At 39.4% G+C, this 21,372-nt stretch overlaps 1 protein-coding gene across 1 annotated transcript in view; it reads right to left on the bottom strand.

Annotated features, from left to right (window-relative positions):
• The window catches only part of RFX4 (regulatory factor X4), a 91,943-nt gene that overhangs the window by 42,991 nt on the left and 27,580 nt on the right, over nucleotides 1-21,372 (bottom strand). The window contains exons 4-7 of the mRNA XM_052668593.1: nucleotides 20,010-20,133; nucleotides 8,611-8,672; nucleotides 2,619-2,832; nucleotides 1,698-1,775 (exon numbers count right to left, since the gene is read on the bottom strand). Of these exons, the coding sequence (XP_052524553.1) occupies nucleotides 1,698-1,775; nucleotides 2,619-2,832; nucleotides 8,611-8,672; nucleotides 20,010-20,133 (478 nt within the window). The remainder of the gene's footprint in view (nucleotides 1-1,697; nucleotides 1,776-2,618; nucleotides 2,833-8,610; nucleotides 8,673-20,009; nucleotides 20,134-21,372) is intronic.

Raw genomic sequence — 21,372 nt, 5'->3', positions numbered from 1 at the left:
GGCATTCTGAGTTGGAGACAGGGTACCTTTTTGTTCCTACAGCTGAGAGGCTGCTCCTGTACACAAAGTAATGAAACTAGGACTTGGTGTGGGGAGGGACAGGAACACAGCACAGTGATGGAGGCCAGTATACCATTTTCTGCATTAATTTTGAAAAGAAACAGTTTGGAGATCTTAACAGCTGTTATAGTGACTAAAGAAAAGCAGCAATTATTTCTTCTTTATCTCCTTCTCTATGAAGGAAAGTGGAGAAAGAATGGAGAAGGGCAAAAAAGAAAATAGGGAGGAAATTTCAGACACAGAAAAAGATGCATCTGAAAACTGCCGTTTAGGAAATAAAGGTGTTACTGTGTGAATGACATGGTCAATTCTGCAAGTGTCAGAACACCAGCATTTCTACATGATAACCTTTTAACACACAACCTGTAACTGAACCAGGTGCAGTAAATAACATTTATCATTTACATCTTGTTACTGTTCAGCCCCTTCTCCACCACTGATCCTGACAGATTCCCTAGAAAAAGACAACATGCTTCTCTGAAGAAAGCATTCAGAGACTGATCCAGCAAAACCTGAATATGCGTTCTCACTGAACCAGTGGGCTTGGAGTGAATGGGCCAAGGGGTTTGGTTTTCTCTAACCCGTACAACAGATTTAAATATTTTTTTATGCTTCTGGGTTCCCACTTAAACATGGTTAGTAGAAAATCTGAGAGACACGTTGGAAAATGTGAAAAGAAATAAAATAATGCTGAAGAAACAATTTTCTTGCAAGGAAGAACCTAGACTGGTGCAATGGCTTAAGAGAGCCTGAGTTTTAAATCAGAGGAGTTTGAGAACTAGAGCAGAATAGAAAAAAGGAAGGAATTCTCTGCTTTAGTTCAGAATGCAGAGTCAAAAGACCCATTTCCTTTGACTTTTTCCAAATTATATTTGAATGAGGCCCTCAGCATTTCTATAGTCAGATTTGCTTTCCTAGAAAAGAAAATTTCTCCACATGGGATATAAAAGTCTTTGCAGTCCAGTAATGTTTGATGTTTGTAGCCATTCACCTCTAATTATAGGACTTGTATGCATGCGTTGCCAGAAAGCCCTCAGGTTCAGTTTGATATCCTAGTGAATCGTATCAACTATTGAGCAGTGTGTGTGTTCCTGGCTGTACTACCAAACAACTGAAGAACTGGAGATTTTAGGTAGAGTTTTACTGGGATGTCTGAGAGGCTCTAGGCCCCCCAGCTCCATGCTCATTGTTAACAGACTAGCAGAGAACATCATTTTGGCTGTGGCACCTGCCCTGGGTTTGTTCTGAACACTCAGAGGAATTCCTTCAAACAGAGCTCAGTTCAAAGTTCAAAGCTCAGTTCCTTACTCAAAGGTTAGGAAAGTGGTGATGGATACACTTGTTGAGATGTAAGAACTGGATTGTCAACATCTTGTAAGAGGATATTGCCACTTTAATCCCAATGGAGACTCAAAACCATTCCCACTGCTTTCATTTCTCTAACTCACCTAGTGGTAAAAGTGAGATTTAATGCTATCAATGACATAATATGTAATATGTATATCTATTCTTCTTTATTCATGAAAAGGATTAGCCACCACAAAACCGTAAGTTTGTAATATCAAATTCAAAATCAGCTCTCAGATCCGTTCATACCAGTAATATCATTAAACTACAACTGCAGTTTCTAACCATACCTCATCAAAGTTTGCTCTTATTACAGTGTCTAGTATCCTCTGACAGTGAGTTCTATACATCATAATAAAGGTAGAAACCTGAAAAAGAATGAGAGGGAGACACACAAATGTTCATTCTACTATAAGAAATCTGCTTTCAAAACTGTCAAAATACAGAGCACAAAAAAGTAAGTTGTTTTTAACCTATGCAAAATTGCAAAAATAATGAAATCAGAGTCTAGTTAGATTAGCTTTAACATAAGTTTTCTTTTTAAAGGTAAATTCTCCCTTTGAATTCATGAATTTTTCTATGTCAATGGGATTCTTCAAATGCAAGAGGAGCAAAAAACCTCAGTGAGATCAAAGACGAGAATGTGGCCCTAATTAGGACATAAAGAACTATAAAACCCTACTCTTTTGTCCACTTTACATTGATACTACACATGTGAATAGCATCAGAAAACTAGCAGGCTCAGCCAAGAACAGTCAGAGCACTTTTGTCATAGGTGCAGACAGGATTCTTTTAATTTCCAGCCTAGAAGGATAAGAAATGCATTAAATTCCTCTCCTCACAAGAAAGCACCGGATTTGTTTTTCATTTTGCCAACAAGTGGGTTCACATACTGCTAAAACAGAAAACTGGGGTCTTGTTATTGGTGATTCAACCAGTTACCATCCAAGCCTTTCCTGCTGTATGTAATATAACTTTGAAAGAAGAGTGTGCGTAGGCTTTAGATATGCTATACATCTGATAGCATATGCTGTTGTACTGAGGGAAAATACTTCTGACTATTATAAGAAGCAATTAAGTTCCCCATAAATAAAGTCAAAGCATTATTAAACTTAATCTTATTTAAAGTCTTTATACTTTAGATGAAGTTTTCATCCAAAGCAGGGAAAAAAAGATACAGGACAAGCTAAGAAAATATTTCCAAATGTTACCTTCTCCTCTGGCAGACTGGCTGGCAGATTTAGATCTTTGACATTTGGAAACTCTGGCAGTAATGTTCCCAGTTTGGATCGTGGTGAATATGCCACTGTCTGTTTGGTCACTTCTTTTTTTCCAGTTTCATTGACCCAGGCTGCTCCTTTTTTAGAATACATCACATCGTAATACTGTGAGTTTTCTTTCACTGCAATTCCATAATAATGGTACCTGATACACAGAGAGGTACATAAAGTAAATTGTTCAAAAATTATTTTTAAAAGTATATGGGAGTAAGATAAATTGACAGTGTTAATAATCTCTATGGCAAAACAGACTTTGTAATAGTTTCTGTATCACTAACAAACATTGATTCAGTAGCAGAATACTGTGGTAATACTCTGGGTTTTCAAATTTCTTTTGGTAAAAGCAGCTAGCTCTCTTCAGAGTTAATAAAGCTGACTGTTGCAGGGCAAAAAATTAATGGAATTCTATGTCTTGTTTTCTTATGATTTAAAAGCACATCCTAAAGCTTCTTGCTGGCAGAGTTGTGCTGTGCAGCTGCTCCTTTAGTTTAGCAATAAGCAGAGGTACAACCCCTCTGGTCTGGCCCTTCTGTTGTTATTTCTTCTCAGACTGTCCAGGGCCGCTTTGATCCCTGAATGGCACAAGTCTTTATCACAAACAAACTGATCAGAAATGTTTCAAAACCTGAAAGCACTGCAATGAAACGCAGGGGGAGGGGTGGAAGGATTGGAAGGGAGAAGCACGTGTGCTTGAAAGCAATGCACAGCAGAAAATGTACAGTCCAAAATGATGTGCCTTATAACTTCCATCATAATTGGTCTTGGATCAGCACAGGATACTACACAACACCGTAACTCTGCCAGTGCAGAGCACAGTGGGTGTTACACGGTGTGGCTGCACTACAAGAACGGATTGGTGGCCTTATGGCACACGGTTGTGCCACGGCTTAGCATTATTATAGGTGTTAATGGGAGCACTCATTATCCAGGCTAACCCTTGCATCGGAGCAGCAGAAACAATCTCATTCACCCTGTGATTCTGCTAACATTTACTTCATTTTCTCAGCTGTGAGCCCCACCATCACTTCAACTTAATTTTTAGTGGTTACAAAAGGCAACATAAAATCATATTGCTCTTGTACCTCTGACTTTATTTTCTTAAAGGGAATTTTCAATGATCTTCCGGTTCTCTCCTTACAGCCTGTCAGACTGAGATGAGACTTTCACTTCTGCATCCAGCTGTGGTGGGAGGAGAGGGAACCATCTCCAGATGTTTGTCATCCTCCCCAGACAGACAGTTACTGTTTTCAGAGTGCTACAGGCAGATCAGTTCACTTGATTACCCCTTGTTTGCTTTAGGAAAATCATCTGGCTTTACTAACATCAATTCAAACAGTGAAAGAGCAGTGTCTAATTGATTATAGCTTAAGCTAAGGTGATTTTTTTTTCTAGAGCAGATTCACTCATTCACCCGCAAATCGGCGCATGTTATAATCTCCAACAGAAAGTAGTGGCAAATAGCTGGAAGCCCTAATCTTGTCTACCAGCACAGATGGGCTGAGAGGAGGCCTGGGGAGCTGCAGGATTCTCGTATGTGCTGCCATTACCATTTCGACTGAGGATGTTCCACATCATCCAGCAATAAATGAAATAAAAATAAAAGCTATCTTGAAATCAATATTGAATAATGCAGGGGAGATTTATTAATATATTAATCTGACATTATTTGAGTAAGATTTCCTTCCTTCAATACCTTAGAAAGCCACACTATCTGCTCCTAATCATGTCAGAGCTCAGACCAAAATGTATATTCCAGACCAGAAGTCAGGCTCAGATCCATCCTACTCTGTTACAGACAGCTGATGGCAAGTTTTTGCTTGGATACCATAGCTGTGCATATCACATGTTTCGCTGGCTTTATTTGAATGGGATCCGTACTGCTTTGTGCTTGTTAAAAGGACAAACCAGAGCGAAGGGCACTAAGAAGGCTGATTCAGCCAGACATTACATGTGCCAAGCTACACACGATGGTACACCAGCCATAGAAGCTTTTCTTTTTCTTTTTTTTTTTTTTTTTGCTTAAACAGTAACAACTCCAGGTTGCAGTTCAAGTTCCCAGCTTGATAGCAGCTGTCATGCATGCACTGTGTGTAACAGCCTTAAAGCCCATAGCCTACTTTCTTATATCCTGTGAGTTCGGTATGCCTGGGGATGGGAAAACGGAAAGAAACTACCACCACAAATTATTGAGAGAAAGGGAACGAGAAAAAAGAAAAAAAAATAAGAAAAATATAAGGCCACAGCAGGCAGGACTGCAAAAGTTCAAGACAGACTGAGAGTTCTGTATAACTTAAGCAGGTCAGTCTTTCATGTTATGTTTCTTTTAAAATCAATTCTAGGGGGAAAAAAAAGAAGGAATAAAAGCCTCCAGACTGTAGTAGAATGTCACAGGGCATTGCTTAATGTCTGGTATATTTTACTTGGCAGTATACTACATTAAACAGATTGCCAGGTAGCTTCAAAATTACGTAGACAGCAATAGCCAAATTAACATGGAAACTTTACTGAAGGAGGAAGCTATCTGGAAATGTTACTATCCCAAATGGCAAAAAATCACTGGTGCAGTTCACGGATATTCTTAGCACTTTTTCTTTAAATCATTTCTAACAGAAAGAAAGAAACAAAAGTGACAACTAACCACCCACAATCAAACTGAAATCAATAAGGAAGTCTTGAAAGTTTGATCTGTAAGGAAGTAACGGGCAGACCACACAATCATTTTTTGCAGTAAATAGAATAATTTTTCCTTTCATGGACCCAGAATCTACAATACAACACTCTTAGAGAAAGAAGTAAAACTCCCTTCACACCATATCATTCCCATTAGTCTAAGTAACCACTTGTGTATATAATTGAAGAGTTTCATGCTGTAGTACAGAAAGAAATGAGCTTTTCTATTTAGATGCCTTCTCATGGCTCACCTATGGTGGAATTCTTTCTAAGCTCAGCGTGATAGAGAACAGCTGCACATTTACAGCAATAAGCCCAGCTGCAAAAGAGAAAGCCTCACAACAGATGACCAAGAGTATAGTGCCATTGTAGCTCTGAACTTTGAAATGTTATGAGGGAGCCATGCTATAAAAAGACTGAAGGCAGAACAGTGTGAAGCCAGATGATCTCAACCACTTCTGCGGTTGAGTTTCCTTGGCAGTAGCAAGGAAATGGAAGGAAAATCATACTGGCAACAATTGGTCAGCACAGTGGGTGATAAAAGGACTGAAGTGTTAATGCATAAAGTAATTTATTTACATAACACAACTGAAATGCAATCAGATGTTTCTGAAAATAAAAACAGACTTCAGTTATAGCTGTGCTGGGTCCAGCAAGGAGTGTATGTGCTGGTGTATTCATTGCAAAGAAGTACAATGTGCAAATGAGAAAGACAAGTAGACAATGAGGTGAATTGAGAGCTGGCTGACTGACAGCTCAGACAGTTATAATCAGTGGCACAGACTCTACTTGGAGGTCTGTAACTAATAGTGTTCCCCAGAGATCAGTACTTGTTCTGGTCTTGCTCGACATCTTCATCAGTGACCTAGATGAAGGGATAGAGTCAATCCTCAGCAAGTTTGCTGATGAAACAGAGCTGGGAGGAGTGACTGACAAACCAGTAGGCTGTGCTGCCGTTCAGCAACAGCTGAACAGGATGGAGAGTTGGGCAGAGAGGAACCTGATGAGGTTCAACAAGAGCAAGTGTAGAGTCCTGCACCTGGAGATGAATAACCGCATGCATTGGTACAGGTGAGGGGCTGAGCTGCTGGAAAGGAACTCTGTGGAGGACCTGGGTGTTTTGATGGACAACAGGTTGGCCACGAGCCAGCAGTGTGCCCTTGTGGCCCAGAAGGCCAATGGCATCCTGGGGTGCATTGCAAAGAGCATGGCCAGCAGGTCGAGGGAGGTGATCCTCTGCAAAGCTGACACCACATCTGGAGTGCTGTGTCCAGGTTTGGGCTCCCCCATTCAAAGACAGGGAACTTCACAAGAGAACCTAGCAGAGGGACACCGAGATGGTGAGGGCCTGGAGCATCTCCCTGATGAGGACAGGCTGAGAGCCCTGGGACTGCTCAGCCTGGAGAAGGCTGAGGGGGGATTTTATCGATGTTTATAAATATCCCATTGGCCGAAGTCAAGTGGATAGGACCAGACTCTTGAACAGTGCCCAGCGACAAGGGGCAATGAGCACAAACTGGAACAAACTGGAATGAAAGTTCCATATGAATATGAGAAAGAACTTTGAGAGTGACAGAGCACAGAAAGAAGCTGCCCAAGAGGATGTGGAGTTTTGTTTTCTGGAGACATTCAAAATGTGCCCACACCTTTTCCTGTGGAACCTACTGTAGGGAACCAGCTTTAGCAGAGGGTTGGCCTAGATGATCTCCAGAAGTCCCTTCCAGCCCCTGCAAATCTGTAATATGCAAATGTGTTTATACCTCCCCTCTTCATTGGATCACTGGATCAAATTACTCCTCTGTATGCTATGATCATTGGGGTGTTAACCATGGATGAAGATGTAGGTATCCCCTTTTGGACAAGAACAACTCCATCTTATACATACTAAGGCTGTGAAGTTTAAATAACTACAATCTCTCTCAGAAGCATTATCAGAGACTACCAAAGACCTAGGATTTTGTTGAGTGCTTTTCAGAAACATGTTACTTGCTAGATAGGATCAGAACTTCTGCAAAGACAGCATGATAAGAGAATGAGATCTGAAAGCCTCTTCAGTAGGCATGCAGGTTAGGGGGAAAATATGTAAGAACTTTTAAGACTCACCGATTTTCAGTCCCTGAGAGCAAAGAGACATTATTTTTGCAAATGCAAGATGCCTTCAGTCAGCTGATCAAAGGCATCTTGCCCCTCTGAGAGACTTCTGAACCTGATAGAGGAGCTCCGGTTTGGGAATATACCGATGCTCACTCTTTGTTTAAACAGGAAAACAAATAACAAATTTATAGCCAGGATCAGAATGACTTCATGGTTGACAAAGAGCACAGTCATAGGATATATTCCATAAAGCAACCTGGGTATGCTTTCACCCTGTCTTTATGAGCTTATAACTTAAATTATATATAATTTAAATTCAGTTGCAAAGTCCTGATGCTTTGAGTCCTGACCTATCAGGCTTTCCTAATATGTTGTTGGATTAACCCAATGTGTACAACTGAGTAAGATCTGGTAGCTCTGAGTGTTGTTATCGCATGTCTGAATTTATACTTGGGAAGAAATTTCAGATCTACAATTAGTTACTTAAAAATGGCTACTTGAGAAAAAGTTAAGCTGAGTTATAAAAGTTAAGAGAATCTCAAGATCAACATAAGAACAACTGGAAAATCTCAAATAGAATGTGAAGTGCAGTCTTCTATCTGAAATTATTTCTCATTCTGGAACGAACTATTAGGATGAAACTGTTTTGGGGAGATACCATCTTTTGGATAAGGCAATAAAAGAATTCATTGATCGTGTAAAGAGACGTTGGATTTTGATACACAGCAAAATCTGTGATTAAATCCAGGTCTGTGGACAATTTGAGTTCAGGCCAAAAAGTATTTCTAGCTAAATTCCACATAGCATTCCACCACTTTTTCTCCAAACTTAAACATGATGTTAACCAGCTGTGATTTCACAGTAGCTCTGTTAGTGCTAAGTGTGAATGCCTTTTATGTCATGTAAAATGAGCTGAGAAGAGACAACTTGTAGGAAAAATGTGGAAAATATTGCTGATGAATTCAGTAAAGGATCTCCATTGGATTATGCAGCACTTTCACCACTGAAACAGTAAGAGTAAAAACTACAATGGAAACTGTATCAGAGTTGGGTTTTAATTCCCCAACTGGACAAATAATTCCCTGATGTCATACTATTCTATTCAGTCAAGGCCAGATGGGGCCCTGTGTGAGATGATAATGCACCATACACTGCTTACTTCGATTGGCCTCTGGTTCCAAGTCTTCTCGTTGTTAGCTGTGGAAACTGTTGCCTTATTATCTGCAAATGAATAAAACTGATATTAGAAAGAAATGAAAACATTTGCTAATAATTTATTACAGACTGTTAAGACCAATAAGCAGAAAAACTGTACTGTGGTCTCACCCAAATACACGGGTAAAAAAATCAGGAGAAAGCTTTTGATTTTTTCCATTGCTGAAAAAAGGGCAATAGACTTTTAAACTCAATATGAATTTTATTAAATATCATCACTTTAGATAAAGAATTTTATGGAATAACTGTTCCTTAAATCTCACACCATTTCTGCTTCTAAACGAATGAAGAGTGTATTTAGAACTGACTATTCAAATTTGCAGATTTAAAACAAACTTGGTTTTCCTGCAACCAGAGAAACCTTTCCTTTGTAGAGCTTTGGAGGCAGCATTTCTTCAAAGGCCTTCATGATCCTGCCATTAAACGCTCCCTTTTGTGAGAGAGGATTCTGTGAAAAGATATTGGTATTTGACAGGGCACCACTTCCACCAGGGAAGATTCACTGTTGCATTTTCTAAAGATAGGTCATAATCAATTTATCTGCTATGGAAAACAAGCGCATCTCAGAAACAGCAGGATATTGTCAAGAACCTGGGCTTCGGTCCATCAGCAGAGATTAAAAGAACACTGCTACTGTAAAACAAAACTTCTTCAGCACCAGATGCATTTAAAGAAACAAATTAATGAATGTCAGTTGTGCAGATCCGCTGTCAGCCAGGCTGCTCGTGATGAAAAAGCTCAGCTGGAGTTGCTGGAAAGGCAGCTCTCAGCACCTCGTGGGACTGAACCTGATTCTCGGTGTTGTCTGCAGCAGAGGCAAAACTCAGCTGGCAGAACAGTCATGCAAGAAAGAACGCAGTAAGCCTGGAAGATTCACTTACAAGAGAAATTTCTTTCTTTCTTAATCTGTAGCTTATTTCGTACTTGCGTAATATAAATTGCTGTTTCCTATTTTGCGGGGGGTGAGGAGGAACAAGTAGAATTAAAGAAAAACAGGCATACAAGATGGAATACAACTGTTCAAACAGAAGAAAGTGTCAAGTAAAATTGATTAAATAGTATAGATTTTTCCCCTGTGAGCCATTTTGCCAACGTGATAAATATTTAATCCTGATTGATGACTGAAAGCTCTGGAACATGTATTTAGATCAAAAGGTGCTTTATAAATAAAGATGTTACAATGTCACGTATTTGACTGTAATATGTTTTTTTAAATCAAACACACAACTCAGCTTTCTTTTGCATCATGTAAAAAATTGACCTGCACCATGTTCCATAAGCTTTGCACAACGTGGCTCACGTCAGAAATGCAGACTCAGACTCACTGAAGGTTGTTCAGCTTTAATTTCTGGAGCAAAACTTCAGCAAACAGTAAAACACTTTTGTGGAGCTGTGAAAGTTCAGCCTAGCTGTTTGATAAATGAGCAGACAGGCAAGCAGCCCTTCTTTCTTTTTTTGTATGGATTCAATGAAGCCTGCCTAAAGAACACCACATGCTGTTCCAGCTACTGATCTAACATTCCGCAACATCTCAGCCTTCCAAATTCCCTTTAATTACACATTAATCCCACCCCTCTCTCTTTCATTTTCTGCAGACAGGGTTGGGGGCTCCACAAGGCTGTGGGAAAAAAGGCGGTGTTGAAGAACTACTTTCTGAGGATGGCTTTTTGGGTTAGGGGATTTTTTTTCTTTTTTGGTGGCAGTTGTCATTCAGAAAATTCCATTCCTCTCCTAAGGTTGATTTTTTACAGCAGTAGACTCAAAAGAAAAGCTAAGTATTAGATTTACTTTCACCTTAATTTTTCTTTTTTGGAACAATGTGAACCCGTATTACTTTCAAAGTCTGCCTAGTAGTGATGAAGTGTTACAGTGCACACTGTAAATGCCACTTTATGAACCATATGCCATGGGAGTTGCTGGGATTTAAACAAATCAGCCAATTTCTACATACCAGGGCAGAGGTGATCAGGAAAGGAGAATAACAGAGCAGATGATCAGATGATTTTTTTTTTTTTCTTTTTTTTCCTTTTCTTTGTTTCTTTTTTAAATTCATCATGCTTAAACAACGAAATACACCTTTTGGAACGCAGCTGAAAAGTATGCATCTCTTAAAATGTCCTTTGCCAATAATTAACAACAAAAATATCTAGCAAACCTCTGAAAGAAAACATCAGGACTCTTTGATCTAATGCTGTACGTGCAAGATAAATATAGCACAGCATAGTCATGCTTTGGTGCTGGTACACATTAGCATCAGTGTTTGTGACTGGAGTGAAACAATTCAAGTAAGCAATGAACTAGCTGCTCATATAAATGCTTGTATTTATCTACACTTATGTGAATCCCTATGGAATGATATTCCCAAAGGGAGCAAGATTTCCTGTAAAGTGGAGAGGAGGTTGGAGCAGGCAGGACAAAGTGGAGTTCATGGTGCACTGAAGTAAATGGAAAAAGCAGAAGGTCCAGAAATTTGTTTTTAAATCATGCTTGCATCTTGAAAAGTCTTTCAGTAAAACACACCATAATTGTATTTAATACATATTGACTTTTTTAAGATCTACACAGAAAATGAGTTAATTTCACAACTGCAGGGTGAAGGGCGAAGGATGTTCCCAGATGTCAGAAAAGAAAATTCAGGTTAGGATCTGAAAACCAACTTGGATTCTTTTCCTTTCATCACTGCTGTGGAGTTGCATAAGCAGAAATGAAGCAAGACCTGACCATGCAGTTTAAACCTCATTCTGAATGGAGCCGAGTCCCTGTTCTCACAGCAGTGCTGGCTCCTCAACAGAAGCAGTGTTAAAAAGATCTCGTGGGTGGTATCCAAGGGAATTTTAGAGTGGAGAGGACTTCTACGATTGTCCTTCAATGGAACTGAAATTTATCCAGCAGTTCTCTAAATTTACCACAAATCCAGCTGCCTGTATGATCTGCTGAATAAAGGGATGCAGGCTTTGTATTTTCCGAGTAAAACTCTATCAAACGCATGTGGCACTACTTTATGCTACTTGGCTTTTTGTTTTTGAGAACAATGTAGTGCAGGAGTTTCACTTGCAAATATCTATGATATCTGTCCCTCATATATTGATCTCAGAAAGCCATGCTCCTTTGATTTCTTTTTCAGTTACTAAACTTGAGTCCCATTCTCCCTCTCATCCTCTCTGCTCTGCTCAAGACCTGATCTTGCCTTCTGCCTATAGAAGATCTTGTTGTATGAATTTATCAATTAAAAATAAAAATGCTAATAGCTTCTTTATCTTCTCACTGTTTCAGAGTTTTCTTGGTAATTGCACGTTGTGTACAGAAGAGACAGATATAAAGCAGCACATATATAGTCTACACATTCCAGTGGACTCATATATCCAGGTCTGCATTTGGCTATAACCCATCAGTAGAAAATCCTGATGAATGGCGCAGGAAGAACAGATGGGAACCTGTCCCTTCAGACAGGCAGTACCTGCTCCACTCTGAATGCATTGGGCAGCCCAAATGAATGCAGCACTGAGATTACAGTGCTGATAATATGACGTTCAATGTATATTGCACAGAACTTGCACAGAACTAATGGGATTTTTATCTAGTTTTGGCTTTTTAAATCTTAGTGTCTAAATAAATTTGAATTAAATATCTATTTATTTCTATTTTTGCTCATTTTTCACACCGCAGAATCAAAATGAAATAAATTACTTAAGCATCCGTGCAAAACAGAGAATGATTTATGAGCGACAATGAGAAAAATGCACCTCCTCTGTAAAGGTCTGTACTGTAGTCCACAAAACCTATTAACCATAGGCATGGCTAACTGCAGGAGCTGTTCTGTTACCAGCAAATGGCTGCAAAGGTGCATTCCTTCATCCTGATGACTGCCAGCTGTAATTTCTGCAGTTGCACCTTTCCCCATATTGCCGGCACTGAGATTTAAACACAAGCAGAGGCAGCCTCCCTTTTAAAATGAGAAGTGTATTGTTAATTCTGCCATCATCCTATGATCCATTTTTCTTCATTTCATTCACTACCAAACTGAGAACTTTGTTTCCCAATTATTCCATCTTAATTATTCCACAAAGTGAGATCCTGAAACAAAACAGGAGGAGAAAAGCATCCCATGCATTTGTCTTTGTGCTAGTAGGGATGGAAGAAACCAGAGATGTCTGGAAACATTTGACATCTTTTTTTCTCCCTCCTTGTGTCAAGTTTTGCTCTGAGGGCAGTAGGCAGAGAAGTAGAGTCTACTCTTCAAGAAGTCATTTTCCTGAAACAGCTTGAGATGCTGCTTTTCAAATCATCCGTTCTCTTTTTTAATCTATCTGATATAGAAGGATGTTTCTCTTGCTTCTTTTCTATTTCAAATAATTTTTAGTCATATTTCTAGAACTTTCCAGTGTAATGAAATAAAAACAAATTAAGTTGCAACCCAGCAGCTGAATGCTGCCAGAAGGAGAAAGTGATTCTAAGATCCTTAAACAGTGTTATTAGTAATACCTGTGCTAAGAGGTACCTTTTGGATCAAAGGTAGCTTTGGTGCAGGCTTGACAAGATATAACCTTGAGAAAAAGATCAGGAAGGCTTTTGTTCCACTGGTAGGAAAGAGAGTGATCAAATCAGTCCATTACAAAATATCATTCCTGTTCCCCAGCTCCACCAAGCTGTGTGAAGAAAAGAGGCATGTCTGTCTATACCTTACTCCTCACTCACATACTTGCATAGTCCTAGAGGGAAGAGCACAGTGTGCAGGTGCAGTATTCTTGACCCCGCAGCTGCAGTTTGTTCATATTCAGCATCCTCCCATTTCTCTCCACTCACTTGCACCATTTTAAGGAATAGGTCACGGCCTAGTTGTTGGATAAGATTTTTCTTCTAGCACTGATACAACTCATTTCATATTGTAAAGCAAGTCAGACAAAGCCAGTCCATGCCCAATTCTACCTGCTGTGGAGATTAGACTCCATGACAAACTCCATCTTTAGTGAAACTTGTGAGACATATCCTCAAATTCATCTAAGTACAGAATTCTCCTTCAGCAGTTCCCGTGGCCAGATAGAATTCAGCCTAAGGCACAATCAAACGGATTACTGCATCCCTGCAAACACTGAACGCCCTGACTCACATGTCTTACTGAGTCACAGCACTTTCTGTGCTGCCTTGCTGAAGCCAAGCAGACCTAAAGCCCAAAACAACTCCCCCTGCTCTTTCCTGGTGCCAGCACACTTCCTGCCATCACACCCAGCATATCTGTGGGAAAAGGCTGAGCGCCAGCATCCCTGCACTCTGGCAGACCCTGTGCTGTAAGAACAGCCTCTGGGACGTTCTGACAAGGCATGAGGTAAAGCAGCCCAGAGGCCACTCTACTCACACCAAAGGTCTGAGTGGAAGAAAGATGCTTCAAGTGACAAAGCCTGTAAGAAATGCCTTTGCTAGAGGGCAAATCTTTGGGAAACGGGAAGCCTATCCAAAGAAACTGGGATGTCCTTGTTGGCTTTCTTGCTTTGCAAGCTCAAGGGGAAAAGACAATGGATAGAAACCTGTAATAATATGAGGGATTTGTGAAGCAGAGGCAGAGGGCAATGAGCCACCTGTACCACCACTCTTCCCACACCAGTATGACCTGCTGCTTCTGGGACTATTATGGGTTTGTGAGAGGAGCTTGACCTAGAAAAGTTGGAATCAGGAAAAAATGTCATACTGGTATTAACTGTCCTTCACTCAGGATGTAAAAGAGATGAAAGAAAAGCAGGGTTTGCTCAGATAGCACTGACAGACTGCCCTTCCATGCAATAACCGAAACCACATCCTCAGTTTTAGATTGATTTTTGCCCCATTCTCTTTTTTTTCTATATTGACTATAAAAAATGAGTATAAAAAATTAGTAAAAAACCATTCCTGATGTAGTAACTGTCCATAATAAAGCACTTTCTATTTTAGTCTAATAGAACAGAGCACTGAGAATAAATTTGGGATTGGTGTACACTTACCTGTGAGGCTACTTAAGAGCAAACTGGGAGGACAGGGCAAAAAACGCATCTTCAGAAGTACTTCCCTAGGCACAGCAGGCAGTTTCCAGATGTGTATATTTCCATACAGAATCCAAACATGTACTGTAATGTCATTATCAATAAGATTTCAAAGAGGCTAGCCTGTCCTTTTTTGAAGTCAAATATATCCAGTATGATGGGATGGAATTGTAAATTCTCTCTATGTTACTCATGCTTGGAGGAGCAATCCTGCTGGCAAAACTTCTGGGCATAGTGACAGTGCATAGTGATAAAAGAAGGCCCTGGCTGGTACAGCTTGTACCGCCCTGGAGCTAAGCAAACTGTATTGAAACTGTTTTTTTTCCTAGTGTAACTGTGTCTCAGCCCATTATTTTTCAAAAAAGTAAAAGATCTTTCCTAACCAACATTATAAATCTGTTGTGGACCCCTTCCTTCTCTATTTATCAAAATAAACTTACAGCAAAGCCATTCAGAGAGCAATGAGGTGGCTCTGAGACTCAGGTAAGCGTGCATCCACATTGCAAAAGGACCTAAGGCTGAGGAAGAAGCAGCCCACAGACTGTCAGCATTCTTCTTTCATTTTCTTTTCAAATATCAATGTACTACTGGTTGTCAAAAGACAAGGCAGAAAACAAAACCAAAAGAACAAAAGAGGAAATTATTTAACCTCCAGGGGGCATATGGGAGTTATGGGAAATGCACTAGGATGCAAAGGAAAGGTTGCGCCATGAAAAATTAAGCTTTCTTAAGTGATCTGTATGAGAAATATGCAGGTAACAGTGCTATGCGGTAAACTTGAAGCAGTGAACTGAGAACTGTGAGTTAGGGAAAACTGGTGTGTAGGGGAAGATTACATCTTCAAGAGGTTCTATTAAGACACATAAGGCTCATATAGAGTCACAAGAAAAACAACAAAAATCAGCGTTGGCTGAGGAAACAAAAGCATGAGAGAAGCTCAAGGACTTACCACTTGGACCTGAGTTGGCGCAGGTAGGACAGAACCAAGAAGTCTTACAAAACCGATCCATAAGCAACAGTTCCTGGGTAATTAATGCTCAGTGTATTAATGATCACCTATATTATTAATGATCTCTAATATTTTATGTTAATGTTTTGCTCGGACAAAAACATACACCTGCTCAGCCCTCCCATCTACAGGCAGTGGCAGAACTTCCAGCAGGAAGAATCTTAATCCGTTCTGTAACAATAAACCAGGTAATGTAGCTATTTAAACATTGGCAAATGTCAGTACGGACAGAACTGGCTGTAATTTCACACATTACTTGGTTAAGTAAAGAACTAAAATACTCGGCTAACATATTAAAGCTACAGTTTCCTTTGCCACATAATATTATTGTATCAACGACCATTAGAATCTTCCTTGTTTTATATGTACTTTAAGTGGTTTAGGAGTGCAGGTTACTTTTTAAATGGTGTTTATTTATACAACAATTCTGCTTTTTTTCCTCTGAGTACTTTTCTTGCTATTAGCCAAATTTCCTAAGGAAACAGTCAGTGAGGTATTACTGTCTCTCTGTAAATCTCTCCTCCTCACTGTTTCTCAGAGCAAGTTTTGTGCCACTCCAGTGTTACCAAATGCCTATGGTGCAGTCCATGTCTTAGACATGCAGTAAGAAACCCTGGCTGGATAATGGGGATAGCAAATTGAAATTAAGGCTGAAGATGACAGGTTGACAATTGGACTACAAGATCTCAGTGTTTTTTTTCCCACCTTAATGATTCTGTGGTTCAAAGACAATACAGGGGAGAAAGATGAACCTTCAGGTGAGCCATCTGGCACTGCTTTTCTGGAGAACTACGAGTATGAGGCAGGGAGTCAACTCTGCCATTGCTCTCAATCAGCCAACCTATGGACTACTACTTGCCCAGCTGCCTGGGGAGATGAAAGAGAGAAAGAGAGACACACAGACAAATAGACATGAGGGAATCTAAAAATAACAGAGGAGGAAGGTGCAGCAAGTGTGTAAGAAAACTGGAAAAAAAAAGACCTCCAAACAGTGACTGGGACCTGAAAATAATTGGAAGTACTGTAGGGAAACATGGAGATACAGAAGACTTAAGTACAGCTCTGGATTTAGGGAACATATGAAATTGTAAGAAACAAGGTCTATTAGTTCAGCTGATCATGAACAATCCATCTGTGTCCCCTTCTATGCTTTGTTGTGGAATATTTCACTTGCATTAAGGTTAAGCAATAAACAGGCTGAAACACTGCCCACAAAATCTTAACCTGGAGAAATCATTTGCAGGCAAGTTTCTTGTCTCAAGCAGTCTCTTTAAAAATGAAATTAACTCTGCTGGGTTAATTCAGATTTAACTGAGTAACAATGCATTAGGATGTTCCTTCTTACAGATTGTTTTCATGTGCTGAACTCCATGTCTCTTTCCGAATACTATCAGTCTGTTGAAGGAAATGTCTAAATGTTTAACATTGCCCACAGAGTTAAAGTTCAAAGATGAATCATAAATTTAATCTTGAAAGGCGAACTGTCTACAATTTCACAGAACAACTAACCCCTTTCTCCGCAGAATATGACAGCTGCAGGCCTCTTCATGGTTCCCAATGAGGATGAACATGTCTGGGGTCACTATTTCAGCAGCTAAGTGCAGAAGTCCTCAGATAGCACCTATTTCCTTGCTCTGCCTCCAAGTCACTGTAGCACTCACTGCCAATATGGTGTTTAAGTCACATGATAACAATTTGTCATAGTTTCAGCTGGGATAGAATTATTTTCTTCAGAGTGTCTGGTATGATGCTATGTTTTGGTTCCAGGAGAAAAACAATGTTGATAACACACTGATGTTTATAGTTGGCTATAGTTTATAGTTGTGTATAGTATGGCTAAGCAGTGATGCACAGAGCCAAGGCCATTTGCAGCGAAGGATCAAAGCAGCTGAGAGGGAAGACAATTAGAGCAGCTGACTTAAAATGGCCGAAGAGATATTCTATGCCATATGGGATCATGTGGAAGGAGTTCTGAAGGGGGGTGGGCATTCATATCTCTGTCTCTCTTCTGCTGCTCAGGGGGCTAGTTGGGCATCAGTTGGAGAGTAGTGAGTAATTGCTTCACTGAGTAATTGGGCATCACTTGTTATATACATTTATATGTGTGTATATATATATGTATGTCATCATTATTATTCTTTTCCTTTTCTCTTAGTAAATAGTTTTATCTCAATTCAGGAGTTCTATCATGTTGGTTTTTTTATGTTCTCTCTGCCATCCCACTGTGAAAGGGGAGAGTCAGCAAACAACTGCGTGGTGCTCAGCCACCTGGCCAGGTTAAGCTACAACACATCTCTGTTGGCTAAAACTCCATTTGTGTACCTTCATCTAAGAAGAATCAGATTGCAAATTATTGACTACATGAAGTGTGTGCGTGCCTTGCAGATCATCAATCATCATGACTATGAAAGACATTTTTTTTTAGCAATAACAGGTCTCACAGAGGCACTGAGGTCGCTCTGGATTCTGCATATTCAGAGGCCTGATCTTTTTCAATATTCATGTCAGTTTTGTCTAAGATTCCTGGACACATCTATACAGAAGCCACAGTTTCCAGATCCAAAATGGCCATGCAAAACATTGTTTTACGATAGTACTGGGAGAATTGTACACGGGTTCATCTCCACAAAAAGGAAAAACAAACATTGTGGATCACTGTGTCAGAACTAACTCTACCACAGCTAAATAGAAAGCAGCATATAGGAAAAAAAAAAGAAAGAAAATTAAAAAAAAGAAAATTAAAAAAAGAATACCTTGATTTTTAGATGGAAGATACTGTACCTGTCCTGTCAGGCCAACATCACCCTACAACCCTACTGATAAAATGCGTATGTATGAAGGCAAAGAGAAGGATAGAGTAGTACACATGATAACTGGACTGTTGCATGTTGATGAAATTATGTTGTGATGAAATAATCACAGATTATGCACTCCTTACAATTTAGGGAAGTTTTCAGTAGCAGCAAAATAGCATCATGTAAATTCTACCTACATCCCAAATGTGTAGGTCTGCATGAAGCCTGTTTCTTGTTCTCACTATTCAAAAATTACATGTTCTGAGTTCTCTTAACCAGTAGGTAGTAATAATACATAAAATTCCATTCAGTGTCCATATGCAGTGTTTTAGAAAGAAATGTAACATAGAATCAACAGAGCTATGCAGGTCTTTATGATGTGACAGACATTGTAACATTAAAATATGGTACATTTTACTTATCTTGCTCAATTGCCAACATAAAGATGCACTACAGAAAATGGCACCTCATTAAATACATTCTTCTCCTTTGCCTACTCTTTTCACAGGCACATACCCTAGGAACACATTCCCTCTTTGAATAAGCAGCATTTTTATGGAATAAATGTTGTGAACACTAGATTCATGCTTGTAAGCATTTCGAAAACAGTGGTGAACTCTACATTTAGTCTAGAGATGAGTTTTAAAAACCTGTGACACACTGGAGAGTAAAAACATGGTCTTAGATTAAAAAAAATGAAAAATATAAAATACCATCCTATTTTTCACAGAGAAAACATCATCTTATCAGAAATTCCAAAATAAGACATTTGTGACATCTTAGCCACTTGATAATGTCTTATAGTGAGGTACAGCATAACCCTTTACTGCTCACACCTGTGCCATGCACTGCTGCATCTGTACAGACTGTGTCTCCACTTCAGGCTGGAAATAAGCACAGTGACTCTTAAAATCTGGCCTGGAAAGCAGAAGCACAAGGAATTGCAGAGTGAAGATATGTGGGCAGTCTGCACGTGCAGAGCCCCACAGACGCTTTGGATGCTTTTGGGATTTGGACATCCAGAGGCACTGTACTTTCTCCAGCATGGATTTGCCAGTGTGTTCTAATATTCTTAATTCAAGGATCTCTACACTACGCTTACAAGAATGGCAACAACAGACCCAGAACTAAATTACTGATACTTAACCCTTCTGGGTTTGTTTTTTTGTTTGTTTGTTTTTGTTTTAAATGTACATTTATTAAAGCACTACAGGTCACAATGCTTAGACTGGATTGTAGTTGACTTCCAAGCTGCCAATACTGTATAACATAACTGTCAGATAGGCTAGCAACACTGATGCTGAAATAATCAAAGAAGTAGTATATTCTGCAGCTTAGTCATGATGAGAACTGATTCCAACTTTCCAAATACTTAAAATCTTAACCTTTGCTTTGTAATCTGAATCGTAAGATGTTTTATAAATACATCAATATCTCTAGCAGTAAATGACAATTTTACTTTTTCTTTAACCCAAATTCACCTGAACCAGGTGAGAGCTCGAGGTATCACAGTGCTGTTTAGACTCACCTTTCCAAAGCTGGCGGCATTAACAGGTTGAGTGTCATTTTTCTCACAGAAGTCCAAGTAATGCATGTAGAGAGCACTTCGAGGAATGCAAACACCTTCCGCAATCTCGTAGTTCTCCTCCAGCCTTAAAAAGCAAGTGTCAAACAGAGAGCACTGCAAGTATGTTGGATGTCCTGTATGGTGAACTGTGTGCAAAGCTGCATCTTTAAGACCAAACACTACAGCCTCTGCTTTTCTAGTCAGTTTTCTCTGTTTTGTTCTTAAGTACAAAGTCCAATGACAAAGCTTGCTTATAATTTGCTTTCTGCTTTCGATCAAATACGTAGATTGTGAGTTCTTAGAGTCAACAGGAGATTTGCACAAAGGAATATTATTCTGTGGTCATGTTCCAAAGTACTATTTTTTTTGAAATACATACTATCACATAAGGCCTGTTGAATGAAACCAAACACTGGGTGATGGGCAGCGTTTCCTTGTTTTTACAGGACAGTCACCATTGGTTCATGACATCTTTTCATTCCTGTCCATCTACAGAATTCCTTACCTGGAGGAAGCAAGCGTGGCTGAAACAATTTGTTTGCAAACACCAACAGATGTGCATAAAACTATATCTGTAGAATAAATTCTTGCTATTGTTGATTGATTAAGAGAAGAAAACAAGAGTCCATGACCTGCTGAATGCAGTAGTGAAATACCATCCTCCTTCGCATTGTAGAAACTATCATAACTCACACACACAGATACAACCATTACATTCTAATTATGCATCACATACATGAATGAGCAACTGCTTAGTGTTTAAAATATGGAATCGTAGCCACTGCCTATCGATAGATTAGAAAAATATTTATCTTGAAATTATATTCTTATGATTGCTGACCCAAAGAATTTGAAGAGCTCTTTACATACGCACAACTTTAAAATCTCAATCTTGTCACCCATGGTAGCACACTTGTGCTTTTAAATTGCAAGTTTGCTCATCTGCCTTGCTGGCTGTGAGAAGAAAGTGAGTACAACTTCTTCTTAAACTATAAAATAAGTATATTCTCAGAAACCTTCAGTTTTACAGTAAATAGGCCCCTCTCATATGATAACTGTACAATACCTTTTCAAATATCTAGTTTCACTCTTTCGTTGCCTCTTCCAGGTCTTATCCTCCTTTCATTTCAGTTATCACAATCATTTGTGACTGCAAACTATTTTAATAAGATATCCGGCTAGATGAATGGAATCAGTTTGTATGGGCAACATCTATTCTTCCTTGGTTTCTACAGGAATATCATCACGGCATCTTTCCTCAAATTCATAGCGCTTTAACAAAACCCTCTTTCAAAACCTGGAGAGTTCGTTTGTATACTATAGC

The sequence above is a fragment of the Tympanuchus pallidicinctus genome, unplaced genomic scaffold (assembly GCF_026119805.1).
Source record: "Tympanuchus pallidicinctus isolate F22 unplaced genomic scaffold, pur_lepc_1.0 scaffold8, whole genome shotgun sequence".
In the NCBI taxonomy this organism is placed as follows: Eukaryota; Metazoa; Chordata; class Aves; order Galliformes; family Phasianidae; genus Tympanuchus; species Tympanuchus pallidicinctus.
Note: the sequence above shows the minus strand (reverse complement) of the source record. Positions and strands in the feature narration are given on the sequence as shown.